The sequence below is a fragment of the Chionomys nivalis genome, chromosome 14, assembly GCF_950005125.1.
Source record: "Chionomys nivalis chromosome 14, mChiNiv1.1, whole genome shotgun sequence".
NCBI lineage: Eukaryota > Metazoa > Chordata > Mammalia > Rodentia > Cricetidae > Chionomys > Chionomys nivalis.
The window spans coordinates 40,739,675-40,767,013 of record NC_080099.1 but is presented as its reverse complement, the minus strand read 5'-3'; the positions used below and the strand labels follow the sequence as shown (position 1 = coordinate 40,767,013).

The 27,339-nt window shown below is 43.2% G+C and overlaps 1 protein-coding gene across 1 annotated transcript; it reads right to left on the bottom strand.

Annotated features, from left to right (window-relative positions):
* Positions 1 to 11,779: 11,779 nt before the first annotated feature.
* Grxcr2 (glutaredoxin and cysteine rich domain containing 2) lies at positions 11,780 to 24,240 on the bottom strand. The gene is made up of 3 exons (XM_057788234.1): positions 23,896 to 24,240; positions 17,819 to 18,046; positions 11,780 to 11,962 (listed from the first exon to the last, which is right to left on the bottom strand). The coding sequence occupies exons 1-3, from the start codon at positions 24,238 to 24,240 to the stop codon at positions 11,780 to 11,782; spliced, it is 756 nt and encodes a 251-aa protein (XP_057644217.1).
* Positions 24,241 to 27,339: the final 3,099 nt, after the last annotated feature.

Here is a 27,339-nt window from a genome sequence, read left to right as displayed (position 1 = left end):
CAAATATTGAGATTACAGATGTGTAAAACGAAACTTTTTTTTTTAACTTTTTCTCCTTTGGGATTGTTGTAGGAAACAGGAGAGATGTAATGAGGACCAAACCCAGGACCTCCTACAGGCCTTTATCACTGAGTTACATCCCTAGTCCTCAAAAGACCATTTCTGACTGGTGTTATTCCCGTGCAGACTAAAATGATTCCTTGGTACCCTAATTCTGTCAGAAGTCATAACCCCTTTCCTAGGCACAGGTAACACCAAACACGCAAACTGTGAGAGTTAAAGGGTGAGCTCCAGGGGTGCAGCAGACTTGTCTGTCACATGCACCCCAGTGTTTTTCTTCCATATGCCCAGAGGTGATAGACTTCTCTGTGTCTTTTGCTATGACTGAGCTGCCTGCAGAAGCCAGGATGTCAAGTCAACCTGTATTTTCTACGAGAAGTAACAATGATGTCAGAATCTCTTCAAAAGACGGAGTAAGCAACTGTCATAGGATGTGGAGCACATCCCACACCTCAAGGTACCAATCAACCCATCAGCAGGTGCTTCCCTAATCTCAGAGCTATAATAAAGGACATGACTAAATGGCAACTTTTGTGGGCATAAATCTCAAAAGAGTAGCGCATCTAAGGTAACAGATAATGCCATACAGTCAAAGATACCCCATGATCTCGAAATGAGTAACAGATGTGGTGGCTGACGATTCATCAAGGGGTTTCCAGAGGAGAGGGTCAGTCTATACCTCATCCAGAAGTCCTGGAAGTGGGTGGAGTTGTCAAGAGGTGGAAACCAAACAAAGAAAAAGGCAGTGGTGCTAGTTCCCGGGTCAAGTGCTTCTGAGATTGAGAGACTGAACTCAGAGACAGGTGTAAGCAAATGAATATCTCTTGGTCCACCCTGACAGCACGCTCTCTCCACCTCTTTGTTAAGTAATGTTTGCACACCAGACAAAGAATAGATTGCAGTGTAAATGAAAGGCAAGTGTAGTTTTTCCTTCAGTGGGTAGATTGAACTGTTGTCTATCAGAATTTGTTCCGCCTTTCCATCTTCAAATAGAATCCTGCTCTCCTGCAAACTCTTGTCTCAACCCTAATAAGCACCATTTTTTGAGACAGAAAGCTTTGAACTGGTCCTGATGAATCTGAGGATCACCTCCACTACCAGAAGAGAAAGACAGTGGGCACAGGGCCCAGTACAGATCAGTAAGGCATCAAGAAGGGCTTGTAGGGCTTCTGGACATTAGCTCTGCCTGCTCTGGAGACAAACAAGGAAGTGATCCCAACCAAGGCTAGCAAACATCCGACCGGCAGTCTCGGTTTGGTCCCTTATGAGTTTGCTTTACACCACTGGGCTGAATACACTGTCAAGACCATCAGCAACTCAAAAAGAGAGAAATTTTATTTGGGCCTTTAGTTTCAGAGGTTTCTGTGCACAGACAATTGTCTCCATAGCCTCTGGGCATACGACAAGTCAGTACATCATGGTGAAGAAGATGTTCCGCCTCGTGGTGTCCAGGACACAGAGAAGAGTGGAACCCTAATGTCCCCTTAAAGATTAATCACACATGCTCTGACTTTATTCTAATAAACTCCTAAAAATCTCACTGTCTGTCAGTAGTGCTTGTGGCTGGCAGTCACACCTGCCCTTAACACATGGCTTTTGGGAAACTTTTAAGATCCAAACCATCACTTTGATGAAGTGTTAACAATTTGGAGAAACCTAGGGTTTCAGTAAACCCTATACCAACTATCTGAAGCATGAAACAATTTTCATAACAATGTGCTAACAAGCCACTTTTTAGTTAAACCACTATGTACCTTAGACTGTGATCTGTAGATTAAAACAAAATAAATAAATCCTGGAGCTGGAGAGATGGCTCAGTGGTTGAGTGCATGCATTGATCTTGCAGAAGACCCAAATTCAGTTTCCAGCATCCATGTCAGAGGGTCCATATGCCTGCAATTCCATCTCCAGGTGATTGTGATCGGATGCTATCTTCCTGTCTTCACCGACACCTGCACACATGCACCTATGTACACGGACACACATGTACACTCAAAAATAAATTTTTAAAAATTAGTCCCAATTAGAAAAAGACTTACAGTCTAGGCTTAGCTCTCCTGGGGAAATTGTTTTTCTTACCTTCAAACTATGGATAAAATAATTGAAACTAGTTAGATCTCTCTTTCTCTGTCTCTGTCTCTCTCCTTCTCCCATGCTCTCTCTGGTTTCTCAAGACAGGGTTTCTCTGTAGCCTCTAACTCGCCTGCATATGCCTCCCAAAGGCTGGGATCAAAGGTGTGCACCACCACCTGACCCTCTTTGAATTTCTCAAAGATGCAGCTATTTTCAGTAGCCGTATCGAGAACATCAAAGGAACACCAAATGCTAAATCATCGTGCAATGCAGATAAGACAACTTATAAACAAGTCCTCTGGCAATGGAGCCGCTCTTCAACAAAACATACTACAATTGTTTCTCGATGATAGCTAACATGTATGAGGTACTGAATACATGTGCCGGTCACTCTTTGTATAGTTACTTAGAGTACCTTGTGTATATTAAGTTCTTTAGCCACCACAGTCTGACACTGTTGTTACCCCGTTTACACTTGAAAAGCTAAGGAGAAATTCTCTTATTCAGAGAGATGTATTTAAGAAAATCCACTTAAAATGAAATTCTCAATAGCCAAATAACTCACGATTAATACATATAAAATCTCAGCCAGATATGATAGTCAGTACCCATTCTCTTAACATTCACTAAGGGAGAGCACTCAAGAGTTCCAAGCTAGCCTGGGACACCTAAGATTAATGAAATAAAATAGTAATAGTAATAAAATCAGTAATAGTAAAGCAATAAAAGAAGTACTACAGAATTCTTAGTTTAAAAAGAATGGCAAAAATATAAATTATTTGTGACAAAGGTTTGAAGATCATTATACCAAAGAGGACAGTGTGGTGGTAGAAGAAATACCTTGGCTCCATTGAGCTGTTTCATTATACAAAAAAAAAAAGAAGAAGAAGAAAACTAAAGATTGTCAGTTTAGAAGAAAGGTTTAGGAGTTGATGGAATGTTACATAACACAAAGTAAAGAATGGCAACATTGTCCATTAAATTGGAAACATCAGTGGGAAATCAAGACCTTCAAAGTTCTCAGCTTTGAATGACCCAGAAGAGCGGCAGCAACAATAGCACCTACTTCAGCATTGCAGTACATTGCCAGAGTCTAGCACAAGGCCTTTCATGCGGTATTCTCCTGAAGAGTGGCGCAGTCCCTCAGAAGATACCCAAGTCCATGACCCAGAACCAGAGGGAAAAATTTAGCACATCTTTCCACCAACGTTTTGTTATGAAAAGCTAAAAATTTTTCCAAGGACGTCACCATCGGTGTGTAAAGGGCAAGGGGCCTCCTCTGACTGTACAGCACCGTTGTTTGAAATAAAAATTGTAGACTTATGTATTGATGACACGGAAGTAGAAGTGGGGGCTGTCTAGGCAACCAAGGGACTGATGAGAAGGGTGTGGAGAAAAAAAGCAATGGCTTTATATAACTCTGTTTAATAAAAAAATAAAATGTATTGTAGAAATAAGGCACAGATAATAAAAATTAAACTTATTTTCAGGTCAACAAAAATCAAACAGTGCTACCCAACCTATTAAGTCCTTCCTGGGAGCCTTGCTGGATTCCAGTCACACCTCTTCCATTCCTGCAGGACACACTGTCACAGTCTTTTGTTTTAGTAAACCTTTGTCACCCAACTGTGCTATGGCGTTACGGTTTAGTCTTGTCTACTAAACTTGTCTACTACTTGTTTTTTATTTTGAGAAGAGGAGAAGGAAGAGGCTTTTAATGTGACGTTACAATTTGAGCATCAGAATCCCTATCATTGCCATCATCATACCTTCCAGGAACAAAGTAAGTCTTGTAAAACAATAGGGATTCAAAATATCTCAACATAAAAAGCATAAAAAGACGTCTTCCCCGAAGGTCACTGTAGTAGAAAATGGTGAATGGAGTCCTTGCTAATTTTAATATTAAGAAGGTGCTTGTGTTTCTTCTGCTAATTTTGTGTATATGAGACATAGTCATCTGTGTTTCACTGCTTAAGGAGAAAGAATACGGAAACTATAAACCAAAATCAGGCAGAGTTATTCCGTCTCAGTGAACCTTTACATGAACAAAAGAAGAAAATGCTCTACGATTGGTTATTTTGGTTTCTCAAATAAACTATCAGCTGCAAAGCTCACAACCGAAGACTCGGTCCCTCAACTCAAGAGATTAAGTCTCTGTGATAATAAGAAATACGCCAGTCTCTAATGCTAAGAGAACAAATCAATATTTGATTCTGACAACACAATCAGTTATATAACAGCTGTCAAGAGATAATATTTTTTAAATTCAAGAGTAGACAGTAGGCTGCAAAATTAAGCCCTAGGCACAAGATATGGGCTAAATCAGTCCTCGTGACACGACAGATGTCAATGAACTATAGAAAAGCCATGATGGAAAAGGTGATTTGGATTAAAACCACCTCAGGAGAAACAAGTAAGCCTGTGCAAGGATTAATCCGTTCATGTGCCACGTCACAGTCTCAGGGTCCTGATAAGATCATCTTTTCTATGAATCTGCTAAGAATGTTGTGACCCCAGAAAGCAAGAGAAATAATTAGACTGACGTCCCAAGAGATTGTCCAAATGAGCACAGAAAAGCAGGCACACAAATTAAAAAAAGAAAAAAACAGCTACCTCATCCATGTGTTGATGCTGCCCAGTAGCAGGGTCCAGCTTTAGCACCAGCCATCCTTATGTGTTCACGAACTGGGTTATTAGAGTGTTTAAAGGGATTAGCCATCCTAAATAGACAATTGTGGCTACTTTAAAATTTTAAAGTTTACTTATAAAATTTTAATCAGTTCTTAAATGCTCCACAAAAACTTGATATGAGGATTTAGGTTCATGAGCTTAATAAATTGAGCATTAATCACAGAAATGGTCATGGGTACCCCTTAGCCTGCAAAACAAAAAACAAAAAAAAAGAAAGAAAGAAAAACTGGGGACCTAGAAGGCCACAGCAAGGAGCTGGATAGCTGGATAGAAGGTGGTCTTATCCTGCCTTAGTTACCTATTCCTAAGAACGAGTCAACCAAGGCTTGTGTGTTTATTTTGGCTTGTTTGTTTGTTTATATAAGGCTCCTGTGTCTCAGGCTGGACTCTAATTTACTCCCTAGCCAAGGATAGCATTTAACTTCTGATCCCCCCTGCCTCCACCGCCCTTACTAGTGCTGGGATTCGAGGTGTGCACCGTCACAGCCATTTGTCTGGTGCAGTGCTTAGGATAGCACGAGGACTTTATGCACACCAGGCAAGCACTCTAGTAACTGGGATAAAGCCCCAGCCCTTTATCTGCCATCGTGAAACATGTATTACCTTCAGGTAGAGCTAAGAACCTGGATCAGCTGAGTGAGCTTGGCTCCAGAGCTGCACTCATGTTAGTTCACCCTCTCAAGCTCCCCCTTGCCTTCACTGGTAGGTTGCTGAGGCCTTAGTGGCTAAAGGCCACATAGCACTCCTTGCTACATGGACCTATCAAAATGCCACATATGGCCTGAGTGAGCCAGGGAAAGAGTTACGGTCCTCTGTAACCAAATCTCTGAGGTGATGTCACATTTTGACCCTGCTCCTCTTGTAAGAAGAGTTTCTGGGCCACCAACACTTGAGGGGAGATGATTAGAGAAGGGCACAAATCTAGGCAATGGGCCTCACTGTGTGTGTATTGGGTTTTTTGTTTTGTTTTGTTTTTGTGTGGTTTCGCTACGCAAACCCTAGGCTGGACTCTGAAGAACCACTTGAATGTAGACATTAGGGCGTGTACCACCATGACTGTCTCAGAGTCCCTTTCAAAGCTATTCCCCTGTGAAGCCTTCATAAGGTATTGGCACATAAGATAACACACAACACACTAAATGCCAAGCATTGAAATCAGATGTGTCTCACCAAACAACAAATGGCCAACCCTTCACTGAATGCCTGTGTGAGGCACTATGGGGAGATACAGAGGAGACGGTGGCGGCTGAGGCACCGTGCCTTCCAGAAAGGAACTCTAGCTGAACATCTTAACTACTTTCTTCTTTTCCTCTTCTGACACCTGCCACTCCGTTTTGTGAATATCTATTTAAACCTCTGGTTTCCTGTGGGAGTAAAATTACCCCTTGAGGAAAACATTTCCCTTTCTTCCTTGTGCATGCTCGCGTCTTTCACATTACCTGACACATAGACATCCTCAAAAAGCACATTTTGAATTTATAAAAAACAGCGGTGGTTGGTTATCAGCCATCTATATTTTCGTATAAATTAAATGGTCCGAGTTTCCTGAGAAACAGCCACTGGTGGGGAGAAGTGCTTGGGAGCTGACTGACAGTGATGCTAACTGTGCAGAAAGGAAGCCCTGGGAAGCAGGTGAACTTTGACCTAGTGTTATCAGGACCAGTTGCTCCTCTGTCCTTCCCTTCCCCAGCTCAGTGAGGACCCTCTGCTGCCCTGTCCCCAGACCTTTCTTCAGGGCTTTGCACGTCCTCTGATACAGGCAGGGCTTGGATACCACAATTTTGACATTGACTTAGCTCCATTTCTCTCTCAAATAGTTGCATGACTATGAACTCTCAATAATTACTACGTTTAATTAGAACATGAGAAAACTCAGCTAATGAGGACAGGTGATACAAACAACTGTGAACATTTCTTTCAGATTTACTTTTTGCATAAACTTCACTCCAAGTAAGCTCCAGTGAACCACAGTAATTTTTTTAAAACAGTGGCCAGTGCCCATCTGAACAAACACATTGCTGAAATGATTCGTATTTGCAGGAGACTTAGGATGAGAAAACATCATCTTCTGTAGGACTCAAACTTAATTGATGTTTGGAATCAGTTTATGTCAGGAAGGTAAATTTGGGTGTACAAAGTTAATGCTGAATCGAGTTTCCAAAAAAGAGTTCTTTAAATTTATAATCCAATGGAGATCTTTTCTGGAAGCAAAATTGAATTATATTTTTCTTAAAGTACAGAGTCTGGGTTTGTAGCTCATCCGATAGAGTGCTTGCCCAGAGAGTGCAAGGACCTGAAATAGAGTACCAGTAGTGCATAAAATTGGATGTGGTGGCACACCTATATCCACAGGTAGAGACAGGATGATCAAAAGTTCAAGGTCATCCTTGGTTACATAGTGAGGTGGAAGACAACCTGATGTAATGAGGCCTTGTTGAAAAAAGAAAACAAAGAAGGAAGGAAGGGAGGGAGGGAAAAGAGAGAGGGGGGAGGGGGAGGAAGGAAGGAAGGAAGGAAGGAAGAAAGAAAGAAAGAAAGAAAGAAAGAAAGAAAGAAAGAAAGAAAGGAAGAAAGCTTCTCTAGAAACAAAAGTTTAAGACTCAGACCTGTGGGTACTGTCCTTGACTTTGCTAGAGAGACAAGGAGGGGATATCCTGCCATTCCAGTCCACCAGTGTCTTCCCAACAGGGCAGAACTGGGAAAGGAGGCCCCTGGACACTGAAGATCCTGTGTGTGAAGTCTGGATGTGCGTGATAAACAGGCCAGAGGGATGAGCGTGAGAATAGGGGTGAACTAAGGTGGGAAGGCAGAGAAGCCTCAAAGTCCACCCCCAGTGACCTACGTCCTCCAGTAAGGTTAAACCTTCTAAGACTCCTCACACAGGGCTACCAACTGAGGATCAGGCACTCAAATGCCAGAGCCTATAGGGAACCTTTTCACTCAACCACCACAGGGGTGGGGGTTGAGGAGGGAAATAAATGCCCTTTGTTATGAAGATGGTTGAGGGAGCTGCAAAGAGAGAAGAACTTGGAATAAGGTCTTGTGTCCTTAAGGCTGATAAGCCTTTGTTAAATGAAATACATCCATCTGTAAACACCCATCAAGACAGCCCAGCTAACCCAGCCAGGCAGAGAAGATGGAGTGCACTGGAGAGAATAGCAATAGATAGCAATGGTGCTGTCCCTCCCCAGACTGTAAGGTTAAATCCACTTATATTACCTTGACTGAGAGCCCAATGCTATAATTTTATTAGTAATAAACATTAATTCTTTTTTTCATATTTATTTCCTAAGGGGCATTGCATATGCCTGGAACACAATGGAAACCCGATGTAAAATCAGCTCAATGCTACTTCTGGATACTTTAGTTTGTTTTAGGTTGACTTGTCTGTCTGTTTGTTTTATTTTGTTTTGATTGTTTGTTTGTTTGAAACAGGGTCTCACTGTATAACCCAGGCTGATCTCAAACTCACCCTTCTCTTGCCTCTGCCTCCCCACCGCTGGACTTAGAGGCATGGGCCATCCATCAAACTCTGTAAAATTTTATGTTTAAAGTCACTTGTTCATTTTTTAAAAAGTCCTGCACTTTCAGAGGACACGGCATTATTGATCACAGCATTGTCGAGCTGATGTTTTGGAATCTTCACACTTGTTTCCAACTCCAGGAATTCCAAATCCTGATAGCACTAGTCTATCTTGTTCACAAAGCTGGAAGTGGGTATCCTGGTGCCCTTACCTGTGTAAGGAGACAAAGAGTCCACAATGAGATTTCTAAATACAAAGGGCAGTAAACATACCCCATGATTCAGACGCATCCATAGCGGGACCACTTGGTACCACACGCGCTCTAGCTACCATGAGCCACCAGCAGGACCCTGGCAACCATTCCCTGCCAGCCTCTTACTTCTCCCCCTACCCTGCTGCGTCTCTTCCTAGCACAGCAGCCAAGCTACTAAAACACGGCGTCATGATCCTCCTCGGCTCAAACATTTATGCCCATTCTAGACATTTCAAACAGGGAAAGCATTATGGGATTTGGTTACAAAGACTCCTGATTGCTAGAACAAAAGCCGTGTGGCAAAAACTGCCAGGAGCCTGGCTTGAAGAAGGGGGGGAGGGGGGTGTCTTTTTTTCTCCCGCGAGCAGCCTCCTGCCAGTACTTGGCAGAAATTGTCTGCTTTCAGGCTAAGGAGTCTGGGAAGTGTAGTTTTCAGGCCCCTGTCGCCAGCGTCTGGGAGGGTGAAGGGGCGGAATAGACGCTAGCTTGTGAAAGTGACATTGACTGAACAGAGCCCCAGCTTCAGCAGCATGTCACAGTAATCCAAGCTCTTACCACAGCTTCTGAGAAACGCTCTCGCCACCCAACATACAAGCACACATACCTCACACACTAGTGCACATTCGCACACCACACATGCACGCGCCTTCTCTTCTGGCCCACCTCCATCTGTACCACACTGTCTTCTAGGCCCCCTATCCTTCCTGTAAGTCTAGCGTGGTTGTTTCCTCTGTGAGTTCTACTCTTACCCCAGGCATCTGTGGGGCTCACTACAGTTACAGTTCTACTAGCCCTTTACTGAAGCCACTTTTCCATGTCACTCGTCCACACCACATCCAGCTCTCAGTCCCTTGTGGTGCTTTATTTTAGTGTAAATTTATCCCCTTCTAACATGCATATAGTTGTATTGTATAAATGCATATTTCTCTGTAGCATATTTTATATAGCTATCGCATATATGAGTATTACATATATATATATATATATATATATATATATATATATAGGCATCTATACTCTTTTACCAAAATATAAGCTCCAGAGGAACCAGGATTTTGTCCTTTTGCCTACTTCTAAATCCTTGCTGCTCAGTGGGTATTTGGTTTTGTTTGGCTTGGTTTCTTCTCAAAGAAGAAAATTTGTTCTTGGGTCATAGTTCCAAAAGTATATAGTGATCACCAGCAGTAAGGTTTTATGTATTTAATACCTTATTAAGAGGTCAGATGTTATTTCCATCACAATAATAAATATCTACCTACTGAATTAACACAATTAGTGTAGTCATTAATAGACATATTTATTGTGTGATTATTTAAAAAGCTAGCCACCCTTAAGAGCATTCAGGACAGGTGATGGAATGACAACTCTGTGTGTGTGTGTGTATGTGTGTGTGTGTGTATGTGTGTGTGTGTGTGAAAGACAAGCCAACATTATCACACCTTCTCCTTTGAGTAGCCTCTCTAAACCTACCAAGGATAGATGAAGATAATTCAGAGGTAAAATAAATGCTTAGCATATATCAGACATTGGATGCAATCCCAGCACAAGCAGAAAGAACAACCGACTAAGGCTAGCTAACAATGTATCCTTTTTCTCCAAATATATTAATCCCATCCTATATTAGCCCATCTTAGTAAAGCCACATTACACTTCAACTACCTGTTGCATGCTGATTCCACTTAAACTGTAAGACCCACAAGATACCAAAGGTCTGGCATCTTTGGGTTACACGAGGTCTCAAGCCCGTGTGTGTGTGTGTGTGTGTGTGTGTGTGTGGTGGGAAGGGTACTCAAACCATGCCTGTGCCAGAATGCTCCCATAAAAGAGTTAAGTACTTAAGGTCTCTTGACATCGCCCCTCCTTCTGCTCTGCTCTGCTGAGAAGACAGAGAAAGGTGCACACACAGAGGCAGGGAGCAGTCACACACAGTTCCAAAGGTGTCACGTAAGCAATGAGAAAGCAGACAAGAGCACCGTGGCTTCAAAGAGTGTGTTTGCATCTTTTTATTAGAAGTATCCATATTACCCACACGCAACCCACTGTCGATTTAACAGCGTTGAAGAGAATAGCAAACCTTGAAGAATTACTAAGCTATAAAGTCAGAACTATTAAGGGAGACAAGCAGCACTAGAGAACGGATTTCTGCGGCATCCTCACTGAGTGTGGAGAGTGGGTGTTCAAGCTACAAAAGTTCATCAACAAACGTGGTTTTAAAACTTAATAACTGTCTTTAAGAGGGAAGAGTCGCCCTTCACATGCATGTTAGTGGGCGGTAAAACACAGTGTCTATCAGCCCTCTCAGTTTTTCTCTTAGAGTTTCCTTAGATCAGAGCAGAACACCTGCTGTCCTTCCTAAAGACAAGCTGGCTAGATCAGAGTCCTAAAATAGACCCGTGTTTTTGGTAATTTAGTGAGGAGCTGGCAGAATTCTTATCACAAATACGTGCTTGAGCACCAAATTTATCATAAATAGGTTTGGTGTAGCTTTATAACCTCACCAGTTAAAGGGCCACAGAAAGATCATAGACCATCCTCACCTGAACAGGAGTAAGCTCTCTACCTGCCTGGCTAGCGCAGGAGCAGCTGCAAGAGGGCCTCCTCATCTCACCTGTCTCTGGAATGAGCATAATGTTTTGCTTGCAGAGGCCTGCCAGGACCACTGGTGTTGGCTGTATCTTCCCCCTTCTGCTTCATTAGAATTCAATTTGACCAATAACAATTTCAGATGCATGACAAGCAACAGGAATTTGGTTCGTTGGAAATCCACTTCTTTATTCCTTTCTCACCACATAATTTTGCAAAATAACCCTCAGCCCGGAAAATGACTTCAACCTACTGCCTGAAGTGCACAATTATTTATTTGTTCACTGATGCAGGGGGAGGGAGGGGAAGACTGAGCTAAATCAAGTGAGATGCGTGCACGTGTTCCTGAAAGGATAATTTTAGAACCCGTTTCAAAGCCGATTCTAAATCAAAAATGCCCCCGTTACTTAGACCCATGTAGAGATGTTACCCGCTTTATAAAATGTCATCAAATAATTTGAGATTTGCTAGTGTTAGGAGCGAGCGCAGCTGCAGTAGCTCCTTTTCTGAGAGAAGCAGGAGAAAGGGGGATGGTTTATTAGGAGAGCACACGTGACGGTGTAATAAAAGGGGATATGAGAACCAGGGCTACCGACTACGGGCTGCAAATTCGGCAAGGTTGCAGGCCATTCTCGTTGCAGGCAGGGCACCTGAGGGCTCGATAGGACTCCTTGAATCTGTTAGCCAGCATTGAGAACTTGCTGCCATGGCACAGAGAACAGGTGGCGATGCCGGACCCCCGGCAGTGGAGACAGTTGTCCTCAGGGACCAACCCATCCTGCAAGGGACAAGTCAGGCTTCAGTTAGATCAGCAATTCAAGCCCACCCTTTTCAGAGAAATCAAAACAGTGCTAGGCCTTGTCAAAGACTGGAGCAGAACTGTAGAAAATGTTTCTCATAAACGTTCCTGGGGAAACAGCCAGGACACAGAAAAGCAATTGGATCAGAGAGGATTTCTCAGATGAACACCAGGACCGCGATATCTTCTGCCGCCGCATCCGACATTCTTCAACTTTCTGCTCTTGATCTCTGTTGTAATAAGAGCGGCGGGGCTGCGTCCCCGGCACCCAGCCGCCCGCATGGCTAGCTTATGCCCCGAAATAATTACACGGAAACTGTATTCTTTTAATCACTGCCTGGCCCATTAGTTCCAGCCTCTTATTGGCTAGCTCTTACATATTGATCTAACCCATTTCTAATATTCTGTGTAGCACAACGAGCTGGCTTACCAGGGAAGATCTTAACCTGCGTCTGTCTGGAGTGGGAGAATCATGGCGACTCCTGACTCAGCTTCTTTCTCCCAGCATTCTGTTCTGTCTACTCCGCCTACCTAATTTTCTGTCCTATTAAAGGGGCCAAGGCAGTTTCTTTATTACTTAACCAATGAAACAACAGATAGAAAGATGACCCACCTCCATCAGATCACCCTTGTTCCCGTCTGATGGAAGCTCAGTAAAGTCCAGATGTGACTTTTCCCTCTGCCAGACAGAGGAACAAGCCCATGTGACAAACCTTAGTGGGTGCTCAAAGAAACCAGGAGCTTCCTTCCCTAAGAGTTTCCTGTGCCCCCTGCATGGCACCCCCACAACAGCCCAGGGCATACCTTCACCCAGGGCGGTAGGGAAATGCCATACTGAGCAGACCTGAAATGTCAGTCACATAGCCTGGAAGAAGAGGAGGCAAATTTTGACCCCTTGGGACTGAGCACCAGACTCCATGGCCCTCTGATTGCTCATACAACCATTCATTGTGGCCCTCCAATACCAGGCGCTCAGGAAGGGATGTTTTCTCACTGGGGGGCTGGGTAAGTGAATGGATTAGATCTGAGCTCTTCTACTATTTTATTCTCTTTGAGAACTGGGTAAGGCCTAGTGATTAAAGCCCCAGTCTTCACGGACAGGGCAAAGGCTCACGAAGTTCCACTCCCATGGGAGACGTTACTGGCAACTGATGACTGCTGGCCAAGGAAGACTTCGTTTTCTTCAGAGGTTCGACCCTGGAGTGGCAACCTGTGTTCTGGTAGACGGCCCTACACCTGTGCACTTATAGGTAGCACTAAGTCGACTCAGGGTTTTTTGCTTTAAGAGAAAAAGATTATGAAGTCGGGAGGGAAAGTTGCAGGGAAGGTGTGTGTTGAAGGGAAGGGAATGGGAAGTGGATTAGATCAAAACTATGTTTGGATACATAGTGAGAGCCTGTCTCAAATGAAAAAAAATTATATGTGTATGAAATTCTCCATAAAAAACAAGCTCGGAGCTGTGGAGCCAATGGACTAGAACGGAAGCTGATGTCTGATAAGGGCAGCACAGCGGGACCTTCGCTCAGCCTCTCCTACTCTGTCTCGCTACTGAGAAAACAGGCAGGACATGCAGGAAATGCCCCGCCCCCAGTCCTGGAATATTAAGTGAGACAGCACGTGCAATCACAGGCTCCTCTCTTCTTCCATATCCCAAGCTCCCCGTAAAAGTCAGTTTCCTTCTCAGCCCACAGTCTCCTGTCAACAGAAAACGCCCCTTGGCTGTGTCTTGAGCCAAGACATCTGAGACATCTCACAGAAATGAGCAACTTCACACTCTTTATAAGCAGAATCTCCCCAGGAGCGGGCTGCATACCAGACCACTGCCACGTGAATTTACTAAGGAGCCCCGTCCAGTTCAGCTTCTGAATGGCCTTTCACACCCATCTCAGGTTCTCCCACGCCCAGGTTCCGAGCCCAATTGTACCAACTCTGGTACAACACCCATTCTCGTGAGAAGCTTTCTCCGCTCAAGCCAATCGGGTTGAGTTACCTCTCATCCTGGCCATCTCAGGGAACACAATTTGGAAAACCCTTTCAACAGATAATTGCCCTCCTTCTGAAACCACATAATTCAGGAAGAGTGACCTCAGATGATCTACTTTTTTTTTTTTTTAATCTACACCTCTCCTCTTTCTGGGAGCCTCAGGTTCTTGTCCTAAGACGTGTCTACACAGCCCTGCCCACTCCCACCTGTTTCCAGATGTCAGCTGCTCAGTTCCTTCCAGACAGACAAACTTACCCACCCACTCTTCCTTTTCAGGAGCCCCACGCAGGGCTACCCCCAACCAGGAAGTCTCCCATTCCACTGACCCTTCCTGAATCAATGTCAGGAACCTTGCAATTGCTTCATCAGCACTTCCCAGACATCCAGAGTCACATTTAGATAATATTATTATTATGATTATTATTATTAAAGTAGTGCCTGGAACAATATTTGTTCACATGCTGATCTACCCCTATACAACAATAAGCATGTCTGGGAAACTCTCTTCTTTTTTTCTTTTTTTTTTTTCCCCTTTCATTGAAAATAGATTCTTTTCTCTTACAATATATCCTGATAAAGTTTTCTCTCTCTCTACCCCTCCCAGTTCCTCCCCCTCCCTTCTGGATCCACTCCCTTTCTGTCTCTCATTAGAAAAGAACAGGCTTCTAGGTGATCACAACCAAACATGACAAAATAAAACACAAGATAAAGCAAAAACTATCGTGTGGAGTCTGGACAAGGCTGAACAAAAAGGAAAGAGCCCTAAGAGCAAGAATCAGAGGAACCCTCTCTTTAAACTTCTTCTCAAAATATTTAGCACCAGGGATAAAATATAGCTGCACAGCATAGTTGAGGATCAAAACCCCAACAGATCCTCTCAATGCACTTCCTCCTCTGGTCACTCTTTGTCACTCTCTGACCAGGAAAAGGGTGCTTCAGTTGCTTCCCTCAGACATGCCAGCTTGCACAGTTCTGCAGACAACTACCAGCACAAAGCCAGAGTCTGCAGTGGTTGTGATCATAACGTTGGTGTGGACCTAATTGGACTGCTGTCTCTAGTGACCTCTAGTGAGTTACTTGACCTCTCTGAGTCTCAGCTTCCCTAGTGGAAGAGAAGATTGTTGGTAACACACGCTCCAAGGGGTCTTCACGAGAAGGAAATGAACTATTGCACAGACAAATACTGAGAATGGGAGCTGTCTCTCGTGGGCCTACAGAAATCAGTAGCTATTACTGTTGTTATTATCTTATCTTTCTACCTCAAAGATGAGATCGCCTCATGAAGCATTAAAGTGCCCAGAGGTTTACAGGGACAGTCTCATCAAGCATGGAGCCAGAATCCTCCCCTTGCAAATGTCTCTGGTGCTCGATTCCTTTATTCTTCTCCTTTGCTTTAGAGCTGATAGAGGTTCAAGGTGGCCCGGCTTTCTGCCTTGCCCTACTGTTTCATCGGGCTCTCTCTTCCCAGTTACAAACAGCAGAGCAAAGTGCCCCTTAGCCAGAAGGGTTTCCTTGATGTTCTTTGACCCTTTTAGAATAAAACTTGTCTGGGCATTCATTGCACAAGGGATCGCACAAACAAATAGTAATTTAAACCAGAGTTTAAAGAACAGACAAGGGAAGTGTAACCTTTCCCAGCAACCTTCTGCCACACAACTCTGCCCCTGTTTACAGCAGTACAGAAGAAAACAGATCGGGATTCCTTGAAACTGAATTGAACGGTGATTGTCACCTGGAACCTGCTGCCATTGCCTTTTCTTTCAGGGCTATGGAGTGACCTGCACCTGCCTATTTCTTACTGTGTGGAGGGAGAGGAGGGGAGTGTTCCCCCAAGTTACAACCCAATAGGAGAAATAGTGGAACTAGAGATTTATATAGAAGAAAGGTGATGTTTACAATGTCCAGGCTGTCACCTGCCGCTGTGCTGGGCTCTACAGACTTCTTGTAGAAGACAAGAGAAGCAAGAGTGGCGTGTTTCTTACCAGCTGATGCTTGGTTCCAAATTCCATTATCTTTCCCATCACAGAAAATACTGACTGAGCATCAGTTATGTGCCGGGCTTTGTTTATTTGTTGTTTGTTTGTTTGTTTGTTTGTTTGAACCAGGGAACTGCAATATTGCATCCACCATGAACACAGCTTCTGCTTTTGTGGAGACCAATCTTGGTAGGTATGAGCAAATCTTAACCACAGAATCACAAACATGAAAGTAAAGTTGAAGAGGCGTGCCAAGTCCTGATGGGTTGATTCTGGGTGTGTCATCCTCACAGGAGCCATCGAGAGCCCTCTGAGGGATGAAACCTCCACTGAGATATCGGGAGCTAAAGGCAAGAGAACAGAAGACCTGGGGACCACTGCTTGAGGAAGGGATCTGTCTCTGGCAAGAGAGTGGAAAGAACCTATGAGAGATGGACAGATGGACAGACGGGCAGTGGAGGGAGGAAAGGGAGCAAGGGCACAAGGGATGTGTATCAGATAAAACCAGAGACACTAACACTAGCCAGGCAACCCGGGGCTTTCTAAAACACATAAAGAGATTTGGTCTTATTCCAAGCAATGGAGCATCATTGAAAGCTCCGAGGGGTAGAAGAGCTAGGAAGGGAGTAACAGAAACAAAGATTCTCATTTCAAAAGTGCCACATTGGGTGTGAAATCAGTTCAAAGGGTGGATGTGAGCCAAATTTCGGGAGCCTTTTTTGTAAGTCCAAGAGAGAGGCTTATGTTCTGGTGGAGTGGATGGGCCAGGAGAGAAAGAGAGAAGAGAGATTTTTAAGACGGAAGGTGGAGAACTAGGTCGTCATGTAAGATAGAGAAATGAGAGTAGAAACACTTGGTACCTTGGCCTAAAGTCATCACTCAAGAGATGGCTATGACTTCCTCATTCTCTTCACCTCAGTCCTCTCAGCGCAGAGACATCATTCAGGTTCCCAAAGCCCTTCTTTCATTTTCCAGGCCACCTCATGGGATATTAGAGTGAGTTCCACAGAAACAAACTTGCATACAAGGGACCCTGGAGTGTGGGGATCAGTGCTGTCAGCAACATACGGCTCAATTGTTCACTTTCAATGGACTACAAAAATTCAGTGTGTTGCAGTCCACAGGTGCCTGGACTTGTGGGTTTACAAATGGAATCCGTTTCAAGTCACCCAAACCTTCAAACTGACTCAAGACTTTACAGTATCTTCACTGATTGCGGACTGAGTTGTGGGCCAATAACAAAGGCACAAGTGAACCCATAAAAAGGGGGGAGCAGAACTGGGGCTGGGGATGTAGGTCGATTGGTAGAGTGCTTGCCTAACATGCAGGAAGCCCTGGGTTTAATGCCCAGCACCATGTGAGTCTACTGTAGCAGCACATCTACCTACGGTATCAGCACTCCAGAGGTAGAGGCAGAAGGATCAGAAGTTCAAAATCATCCTCAGCTATGTTAAGAGTTTGAGGACAGCTTGAGCTATAGACTCTGTCTCAGAAAAAAATCAATAAATAAAATAGAACAGAGCTGATTTGTCCCCAACTCTAAAACCCAGGGTTCATAAGCCACAACTCATAAGAAAAGCAATGGATTCTTAATCAGATGAGAAAAGAAGTCATCCAAAAAATTAAAGATTATAAATATTTAAAATGTGAATGTCTAGTCATTAATAAAATACTATATTATATATAAAAAATAAGTGTGATTTTATATTAGCAATATGCCATTATAAGCCAACAGGTGTTAAAATTCCCTCACACTTTAGCAAATATTGTAAGTGTTGTGATTCAAAAATGTTTCAGGAGGTATTGCAGAAGCAGAACAATGGGCAGGCCACTGCTGCAGGGCCAGCCTGGGGGGAAAGAGTGGCGCTGACACACCTGTGTGTGCTGATTATGGAGAAATGTGCCTTCTGTCTCCGGCAGGGGACTGTCATTTTGCTCCCTGTCGCCATCGTTTTCTCCTGTGCTCATCAGAGCCTCCTCCTCAGCAGCCGCTTCCTTCCGGAGGATTCTCCTCATGAAGTCCCTTTTGTCCATCGGGGTCCGGATAATTTTCAGGTTGTTCGTGTAGATGATTATCTTCCCAAAATCTATAATCGGTGGAGGCTAGAGAAACACAGAGTGGGCGTCAGCAGTCACCAAACTCAGGGTGGCAGAAGATGCCCAATGCCCTTCCCAACAGGAGAGAAGGGTTTTGCACCCACCCAAACTCTGACTCATCCCACCCCAAGGCTTCTTTCCAAGGTTTGTTTATTCTTTCTAAAAGTAAGAAGAGTCCCCGTTCCTTCTTGCTGAGGATGGGTACCAAGGAAGGCTGGACCACTCGGAGGGCAGGACTGTAGAGATCAGGGTCCAGAGTATCTGTTCCCACTGTCTCCCAGGAGAGCCTGTGCAGAGATGGGCACATGCAAAGGGATTCTTTTGTCTCATTCGAATATTTCTCTATTTGTCTATGTGTAAATAATCTTAGCACATACCACTTGCTGAACACTGTGTGTCAGGCATCATGCTAAGCATTTTACTGACAATACTTCCCTACTAACCATCCTGTGGAGGGTATGGCATGATTTCCACTCTCTACAGGTGCAGACTAAGTCTCAATGGGGTCAAGTACCTCACTAAAGTGACAGAGTGAGTGACTTGGAAACTGTGGCTGGGATTCAAACCCAATACCTTTTTGGAAGTTTTAGATTCATTCTTTTTACTTTCTCTGTATGAGTGTTTTGCTTACATATATATGTGCACCTCATAGATGTTTGGTACATGCAGAGGTCAGATGAGGATGTTGGATATCCTAGAACTGGAGTTATGGATGCTTGTGGGCTCCGTGTGGGTGCTGGGAACTGAACTTGGTGCCTCTGCAAGAGCAGCAAGTGCTTTGAAACACTGAGACAACTCTCTAGTCCCTAAAGCCCACGTTCTTTGTTTCCTTTCTTCCTTTCTGTCTTTCCTTCCATCTTTCAGGGTCTCACTGTGTAGCCTTGGTGCCTGAAACTCACTATGTAAACCAGGCTAACCTCAAACTCATCGAGATCCATGTGCATCTGATCACACATGTTGAGATTAAAGGCATGTACCACCATGCCTGTTTTCCAGACTCCCATATTCTTAATACCTATATACACAATTCACAAGCATTCTTTTCTCCCCAATATATCTCTATAATCATATATATCAAAATATATACATCAAATTACAAAAATATACATCAGTGAATATAGCCTGTCATAATCCATTTTGTTATTCAAATAATATGAAATACTTGTATGAATATACTTCTAAACATTCATTGTTAATAGTTAATGTCTCTTTCTATGGGTTTACCATGTGTTACCTAACGTTTTGCTCATTAAAAAAAAAAAAGACACTACTATAGCGCACTGAAGAAGCTAGATGGAAGACAGGATTGTAAAACTGTAGTTCAAAGGCAGAGAGCTTGCCTAGCATATGTGAGGTCTAGGACTCAGAATGTCCAAGACTCAGAAGACGAAGGAGAAGAAAGGGGAGAGGAAGAATAGGAGAAGGAGAAAATGGAAGAGGAGGAGGAGAAGGACCAAGAGAGGGAAAGACAAAGGAAGAGTAACCACTCAGGGACCACTTGACCAGGAATACACAAGCTTTGCCCAGTTGCATAGCTGGGAGGGAAACAGCCTTGGATTCCAGTTCTGGTGTCCACTAGTTACAAGACACAGTGCAGTCGTGTACTCTGATACACTCCATTTTAGCCATCTGCATGAGCCTTGACATCCAGCTGGTAGCTAGTTATTTAAATACAAGAGTACTTCCACACATGTGCTGAAACTCCTGAGTTCTGCCACCTCTTATAAAGTCTCCCTGCTAGGAATTTCCAACATCATCAAGTTCAACAATATAAGGACTAATGCTAGCTGGGCATGGTGGTGCACGCCTCTAATCCCAGCACTCTGGAGGCAGAGGCAGGCTGATCTCCGTGAGTTCCAGATAGCCGGTCTACAGAGCAAGTTCTAGGACAGCCAAGGCTCCCCAGAGAGACCCTGTCTTCAACTCCTCCTCAAAAACGGGGGTTGATGCCAAACTCCAGGGCCCTTCTTCAACTGGTTACATATTTTCACTCTAGTAACTAAGGATGATATCATCTTCTGAGGATGGAAGATGATAGGAAAGATACAGAAAAGTGGGGTTTGCAAAAGCTGTTGATAATATGCAAGTGTGGGCATCATTGCTGCTGTTATTAAAAACTATTTTTCAATAGTGTATGCACACTCACGCTGTACAGCCAAACACCCCAGCATGAAATATTTTTCCTGGTTCTAGAATTGTATAAACCCAGCCTGCCAGAGTTAAACACTCTCATATTTAGGTATTCTGTTGGAATCTAACATGAACAAGATGTCAACATTCAGACTCCAGTAAACAGCCATGGGGTTTTTCAATGATTACTTAAGCCACAGGCTTCCTGTCTGGCCTTCTTTTCTCCTTCTTCAGGGGATCCGATTCCATTTCCTTTTGTTTTATGCACACTGGATTCCCATTTCACACTCTGGACTATCAGTTTCTGACATCGGGAGATAAGGGTGATGGTGCTTTTGGAAGGTTCTGTTTCTACTTCCTGTAATAGCCAAAAAGGTTCAGTTACCAGGAAGTTTCCTCATACCCAGGACTCTTTTTCTTTCAGTTTCTTCTCTTGAAGACTAAACTCTCACTGTGCTCAAGGAATGGATGACCATCTGCTTCAACCCCTGTCCCCAAACCGGTCAACATCTAAGATAGCAAATACTTTTACTCCAAAGATGAAGGGCCACAATCATTTTGAATGTGTGTTTAATTTCAGTCCTCTTGCTAGCCAGAGCAAAACTCTCTGGGTGTAAGTGTATTTTACAAGGTCTGGTTACATCTAGTTGCCTGTGAGGAAGATCCACTCTTGTAGGATAGAGGGCCAGCTGGAGCCAAGAATCTTTTAGCCTTTTGCACACAGTCTAGAATGGCAGTGTACACAGGAAAGTATCTGGACACATTCCGGTTTCTGTAGCCACATGCCTATAAACAGTTATCCAGACACTAATGAATACAGGGAAGCGTTGTTAGATACTAGAAATTTAATGGGCCTAGGAGTCAGGGAAACCCAATTCAAATTTTATTCAAATGTTACTTGACAACTATGTTAGATGGACAGGTTATTTTACTCTGTAAATCCTGTAACCATCTGTTTTCCCAATTTGAAATTTTCTTTCATTGAAATATTATGAGACCATTTAATACATATAAATCTGTTCAGTAAATGTCACCTCCTTCCTTCCCCTGTCCACAATTTCATGAACCCTACACATTTCAGTGAGTTTTAATTTCTTAACGTGTTTTTATTACCTATCACCACATTTTTTTACCCATGACATAAAATAAAAGGTGGACTCAACATTTCCTTAAGAATTTGTTCATCACTACAATAATAGGTACCATTTGCTAAACATATATCAGGTGCCAGGCACTTTGCAGGAATTATCTATTTTAATCATCTTAATGACCCTCCTAAGGAAGGCACTTTAGTTATTCTCAGGCCAAGATGATGTCGTTGGGGCTCAATAAAGTGAGTTTGCGCAAATTCACACAGACATCAGAGCCCATGTTTTGTTTTTATCATTACGATACACATAACAGACAGCTTACTCGTCTAACCTCTTATTGGCTTAGAGTTCCCTGAAATTTACATTGTTGTACAACATTTATCTTGAGAACTGTATCTTCCCAAACTGAACTGCTGAATCCATAAAGAGTGACAGCTTCTTCTCTGCCCCCAGCCTGACAACAACCATCCACTTTCTGTCTCCATTGATTATACCATCAGTACATCATGTCGCTGCAATGCTACAGGTCTCCCTGGTTGTGCATGGCTTATTTCATTTAGCCTAACGTGTTCAAGCTTCATCCATGTTGAAGCATATCAAAATTTCCTAAGGTGTTGTGATATTCCATTATGTGTACATACCACTTCTTGTGTAGCCATCCATCAACTGATGAATATTTAAGTTGTTTCCACCTCTAATTGATGGTGAATTTCCACAAATAGTGGTGTACAAATACCTGTTTAGGTTCCAAATGCTTAAGTGAATCGTTGCACTTAACTGCAACCCGTCACACTGTCATAGGCAGCATTTAAGCGGGGTCAATTTATAGCTCCATCCACTGTTGGGAAGTCATGAAGCTCCAGATTTTGTTTCCTTGCTTTTCATGAATACCGTCCTGAACTGTTTCAATAGGTGGGCTGCGCAGATCCATCTTGGTCCCTGCCACACTGCCACACTTAGAGCTTGATGACAGGGGGATGTGGTCATTGGTGGAAACACAGAGAAAGCAAGAAATAACAAGCCCCAATAGAAATTCAACTTTCAACATGACCTCTGGAATATTTATGTTTTAATCTAGTTTTGTAAATCTATGTCAAATCATTCTTACATGTGCCAAAGTCGGCATCTGAGTTATGAAGTAGCTTAAATTATCTATCATGGCTTTTATGAACTATGCCTTTTTTAAATCTCAGCTTCCAAATAAGAAACAGTTACAAAGGACTATTATAAGCAGAAAACATAGCTAAGGGCCTAGGACACAAATAAATAGCAATATCAAAAACATCATCACCACCATCATTATTATGTAATGATCTTGTTTGCTGAAAAGGAACATGATATAGAGATTAAAGTATGGAAAATCAGGGGATCAAGATCCCTATTCTGATGCAACACCTTAGGTCCTTACAGTAATGTGTGGCCTTTAATCAACTTGGCACATAATTTTCCTCCTTCACAAAATAGAAATGACCACACCTTGCCTTTTTCCTTGAGAATGAGGTAAAGATAAGATAAGACTATGATGGACATAGAAGAAGACAATGCACGACAGCACTTTATAATGCATAAAGCATTCTACTAACATGAGGGATTTTCATTCTCAATCCCTTCATACAAAAATGAAAGCTGCTATTGGTTTTGATAACTGGATATTACAATTATCTTTTTGCCAATATCAACAAGTCCAAAACATTTGCCTGCAATACCTATTTTCTTAGGAAATGAACAATAAAAATGATTAAAAATAATTATCTGAAAAAAAACCTCCCAAGATGAAGACAAATCATGTTATAGTTATCATCAGTAACTTAGATACATTACACATAGGTGATCTTTAAGAGAAACAGCTTTCATACTTCCATTACCGTGAGCACAAACCCATCTCCTAAGAGTCTGGAAATTACTGAGTATTTTCCATGTTGTCTTAGCTTAAAATAGAGTCCCTCGGGGGCTTCTGATTATCCCTTGTTCCAGAGAGGCTAAGGAAACCTGCAGGAAGAGTTTGCGTCATTGAACTATTAGTTCAAACTTCTTCCCCAAGAAACATTTCCTCTGTTTGATTTGCTTTTCACCATTTCTTCCCAGGATTCCGGCTACCTAGTGTTCGTATTAATGAGCACTGGAAAGGCAAAACTAAATAAATAGACCAACAATTTTAAAAAGCAGGCAGTAGGAAGGTGATAAGGAGGGGGAAAAAAACAAGACATGGATAAAATACAGCAGAGTAATTGGCTGGAGCAAAATGGGTACCTTCAAATATTCAATTCTTTCAGGAAACGGAATGACCTACTGCTGCATAATTCTCCAAAACGACAGGCTGGCAACTCGAAAACCGCTGCACCTCTATTTAATTTACCCACGAAGGAAATTCAGCCAAAGACCCAATTACAGCGTATTACCCTGGGTGGAATTTGAACGCTGCCTATGCTCGTCACACTTCCCAATGAGTAGTCAATCCACATGTTATTTTTGTCCAAGAAATATTATTCTAATAATGCTCCCCATTTGATGCACCTACAGCTCTGGCCGGTAGCTGAACTTGAGAGAGATGCTTATCTTGAAGCACCTTGGTATTTTGCTAGACATATTTCAAGGAGCCTACCCTAAAAGCCCATAACCTCACACAATACCAACCTTATGGTCATTCGCCTTGTAGTCATTGAACAGAGGCTGGCTGCCCGCCAGAGAGTAGGCACTGCCGTCTCTAAACACGCTGATCCTTTGAGCAGTCAGCTTAGGGGAATACAGCTGAGGCTTGGGGGCTTCCCCTGACCCATAGACGCCATCCATTGGTTCAAGGGCCTCCTGGAGAAAACTGTGAGGGTATTCCTCTTTGGGTGACTCTAATTCCTGCCCATCCTCAAAAACCTGCTTCAACACTCGGCCGCTGTAGGAAGAGGAGATCTTAAATCGTACTTTTCTGGGTTTGTCGTCGCTCTTGTCGCTCTTCTGATTCAGTTTCTTTTCCGGGTCCTCCATCAGCAGGAAGTTCTCACTGCGGTTTCTAGGCTTCCAAGCAGCCAGTGGAACCAGGCTCTGAGAAAAGGGCATTTTATTTTCTCTCCTTCTGCATATGATTAATTCAAGTTGGTTCTGAAGAACGCTCAATTACAGCAACTGACACCCACACATTAAATATTGATAGATCTCCTGAAAAGGCAGGTGATCATGGCTACGTGGAGTAGAAGGAACAGAGAACAAAATGAGTCCTCTTCCTGGTCTCAAGTGTACCCCTAACTTTACCCAAACTCTGGTTTTTCTTACTCTGGGGGAGAATACATTGATTACCATGATAAAGTACCAACCCTGTAACACTTGGTCAATTAGCAAGTACCTTGTTATTGTTACCAAAAACAGGTATAGCCTAGTGAGGAGGTTCACATACGTGTCCATGGGATTCTAACACTTTTACTGGCCCCAAGTTTTTCAAACAGTGTCTTATAAGGCTTGGGATACAAAGGAATTTCTTGGGATTTCTTCTTAGACTAGGAAGTATCAGAGGGTCCAGAAGCCAAGTGACTGACTCAGTAATAAAGAGCTCTTCCAGAAAACCTGAGTTTGCCTCTCAGCGCCCATACAGACTGACAACCATCCGTATCCATAACTCCTCTTCCAGGGCTTCTGACACCCTTTTTCTTATGGGGGGCTTCACAGGCACATGTACCACATAGATATACGTGCAGGCAAAACACTCAAACATAGAAAAAAATAAGTAAATAAAAGTCTTCCTTTGCAACTACTGCACCAGCCCTACAGCCTTTTGAACTCAGCAAATTCCCATCTCTGAGATAGTGAGTGAGATGAGTATCAGAGATGTGAGTCTTGTGAAGCCTACAGGCCTGCATAGAAAGCAGACCTAACCCATGTGAAAGGCTAACCTCGTGCTTGGGGAGTAAAGTGTCCCCTGATGAATGAATCATTGACTATTCTACAAAGGGGTCACTCTTAAAGAGAAGAGACTACAAGGGCTGAACAAGAAGGCTTTCTGGGCTGAGTCTAAGGGGTTGGTTTGGATCTGAGGAGCTGGAATGATGGGATAAATTCTTTCTGTCTTTGCCAGGGACACAATGATGCATTTGCTTGCCCGAGCTGAGTTCTCATACTCCTCAGCCATTTCTAGGGATTCTTTCATTAATAACAACCCCTTTCATGCAACTCAGTTACAACATTCTCCATTCCCTTACCTCCCTCCAAACCCTCCTATATACCCTTCCCCACTCCCCTTCAAATTCATGATCTCTCTCTTTTTACTAGTTATTTATATGTGTGTATATATATGTGTGTGTGTGTGTGTGTGTGTGTGTGTGTGTGTATATATATATATATATATATATATATATAGTTCCTAAATATAACCTGTTCAGTCCATGTGCTACCCATATATATGTTCTTAGGGCTGACCATTTGGCACTGGACAACCAGCTGGTACACTCCTCCCTGGGGAAGAAAGATCACCTCTCGTGTTCCCAGCTTTCTCTCAGTTGCCTGTAGTTCTGTGTAGCATTAAAACCTCATGGGTTTTTCTTCATTCAGTTTGGTGTGTCCATTGGGGTCATCCTCACTCAGGTCACACTTGGGGATGAGACTCTAAGTGTAGTTTCTGATGCTACTAAGGGATACAGTCTCCCAGCAATCTCCCTGATCCTCCGGCTCTGACAATTTTCTCACCGCCTCTTCCATGTTTTCTGAGCTTTAGGCGCAGGAGTGTTATGTATATGTATCCATTAGGATTGGGCTCCAAATCTGCATTCTAATTGGCTGTGGCTTTCCGTAGTGGTCTCTGTGTCCTGCAAAGAGAAGTTATCTTGATAAGGGTCGAAGACTGTTCTATCTGCGAGTCTAACAACGAATGTTTATAGATCGTTGTTGGGGATGATGTTGGTTAGGAAATTAGTGGGTTTAAATTCTCCTCCAACAACCAGTACTTCACAAGCTAAATAGTTAGCTAGGTTCTTAGTATGAGCATGGTTTCCCTCTCGTTAAGTCGGTGTTGAGTCCAATCAGAGAGCTGTTGATTACCTCCAAGGCAGGCATGCCACTACTGCACCCTTAGAGTTATTGTGCCATGTTGTTTGTTGATGTGGTTTATAGGCACCATAGCTGGGTAGGACTGGATAGGTTGGTTGTTTCCCTCCTTCCAAAGCTTGCATGGAACCTTCTGGCACTATGCAAGCTAATCCTCAGGGAAAAGGCTTTCAAGTCAGTTCCAGCTCAGGGGTTCCTGAGTCCTGTTTCTGAAATGCATGCTGTCTTCACAATAGTGATTTTCCTTCCAATTCTATGGGTAGATAACCAAGGACAGCAGCAATTGGTTGTATATTTGGGGAGTCTCTTGGGTAGTCCTTGCCAACAACTCAGAAGAGTGTTTCTCATGTCTGGTGTTGGGGTTTCTGTGAGGTGGTCATCTTGCCGTTCTTTCCCAGGTGTCTCAAAGTTGCAGCTGCCTCCTAGCGACTTTTCACCCAGCGTCCCCTCATTGCCTACATTGCTACCATTGATATGGAAGTAGTGTCCCTCCCACTCCACAGTGGTCTGCAGATGCCAGTTGCTGGCTAGAGATCATTCCAGAGATCCATTGCAAAACAAGTTCTAATGCCTGTGTATGACTCAAAATCTTGCCTTGGCTTCTTTTCGTCACATCCTCAGTCTCTGTTGTGCTTCCTGGTACTATCTGATCTTTGTGTTAAAGGCACACACACACGCAAAATCTCATCCATTTCTGAAAAGTTTTTGTCTCAGATCCAGTACTGTTTCTCAATTGGTGGATATGAATTCTAGTTCTCCTTCGTGATACATACTGCTTTTGGAAGCCTCCCCACTGCCTGGAGAAGCTGGCCAGGAAATGTGCATCCAGCTCTGATGAAGTTCTTCCCACTTCCCTTGCCATTCTTCTGTTTTTTTCCACACAGCTGTGAACATGTGAGAGTCCTAAGCTCTCTACGCCAGCCTTCTATCCCAGTGTTTACTAAAGGGCCTGGTCCATGCTAGAATGTGGTTAATAATTGTTGAATTGTTGAAAGACTTCTGATAAGAGAAGCCAAAGGAAGAAAACTTTCTTAATGGAGCCTGATGTATTTT

What these genes read in the sequence shown, in the direction of transcription:
- Grxcr2 (XM_057788234.1), bottom strand. Translation starts at nt 24,240, where the DNA reads ATGGAGGACCCGGAAAAGAAACTGAATCAGAAGAGCGACAAGAGCGAC. An exon ending in ACAAGGCGAATGACCATAAG is followed by an intron (nt 18,047 to 23,895) that starts GTTGGTATTGTG and finishes GTGTTTCTCTAG; the next exon opens with CCTCCACCGATTATAGATTT. An exon ending in TCCATAATCAGCACACACAG is followed by an intron (nt 11,963 to 17,818) that starts GTGTGTCAGCGC and finishes TGTCCCTTGCAG; the next exon opens with GATGGGTTGGTCCCTGAGGA.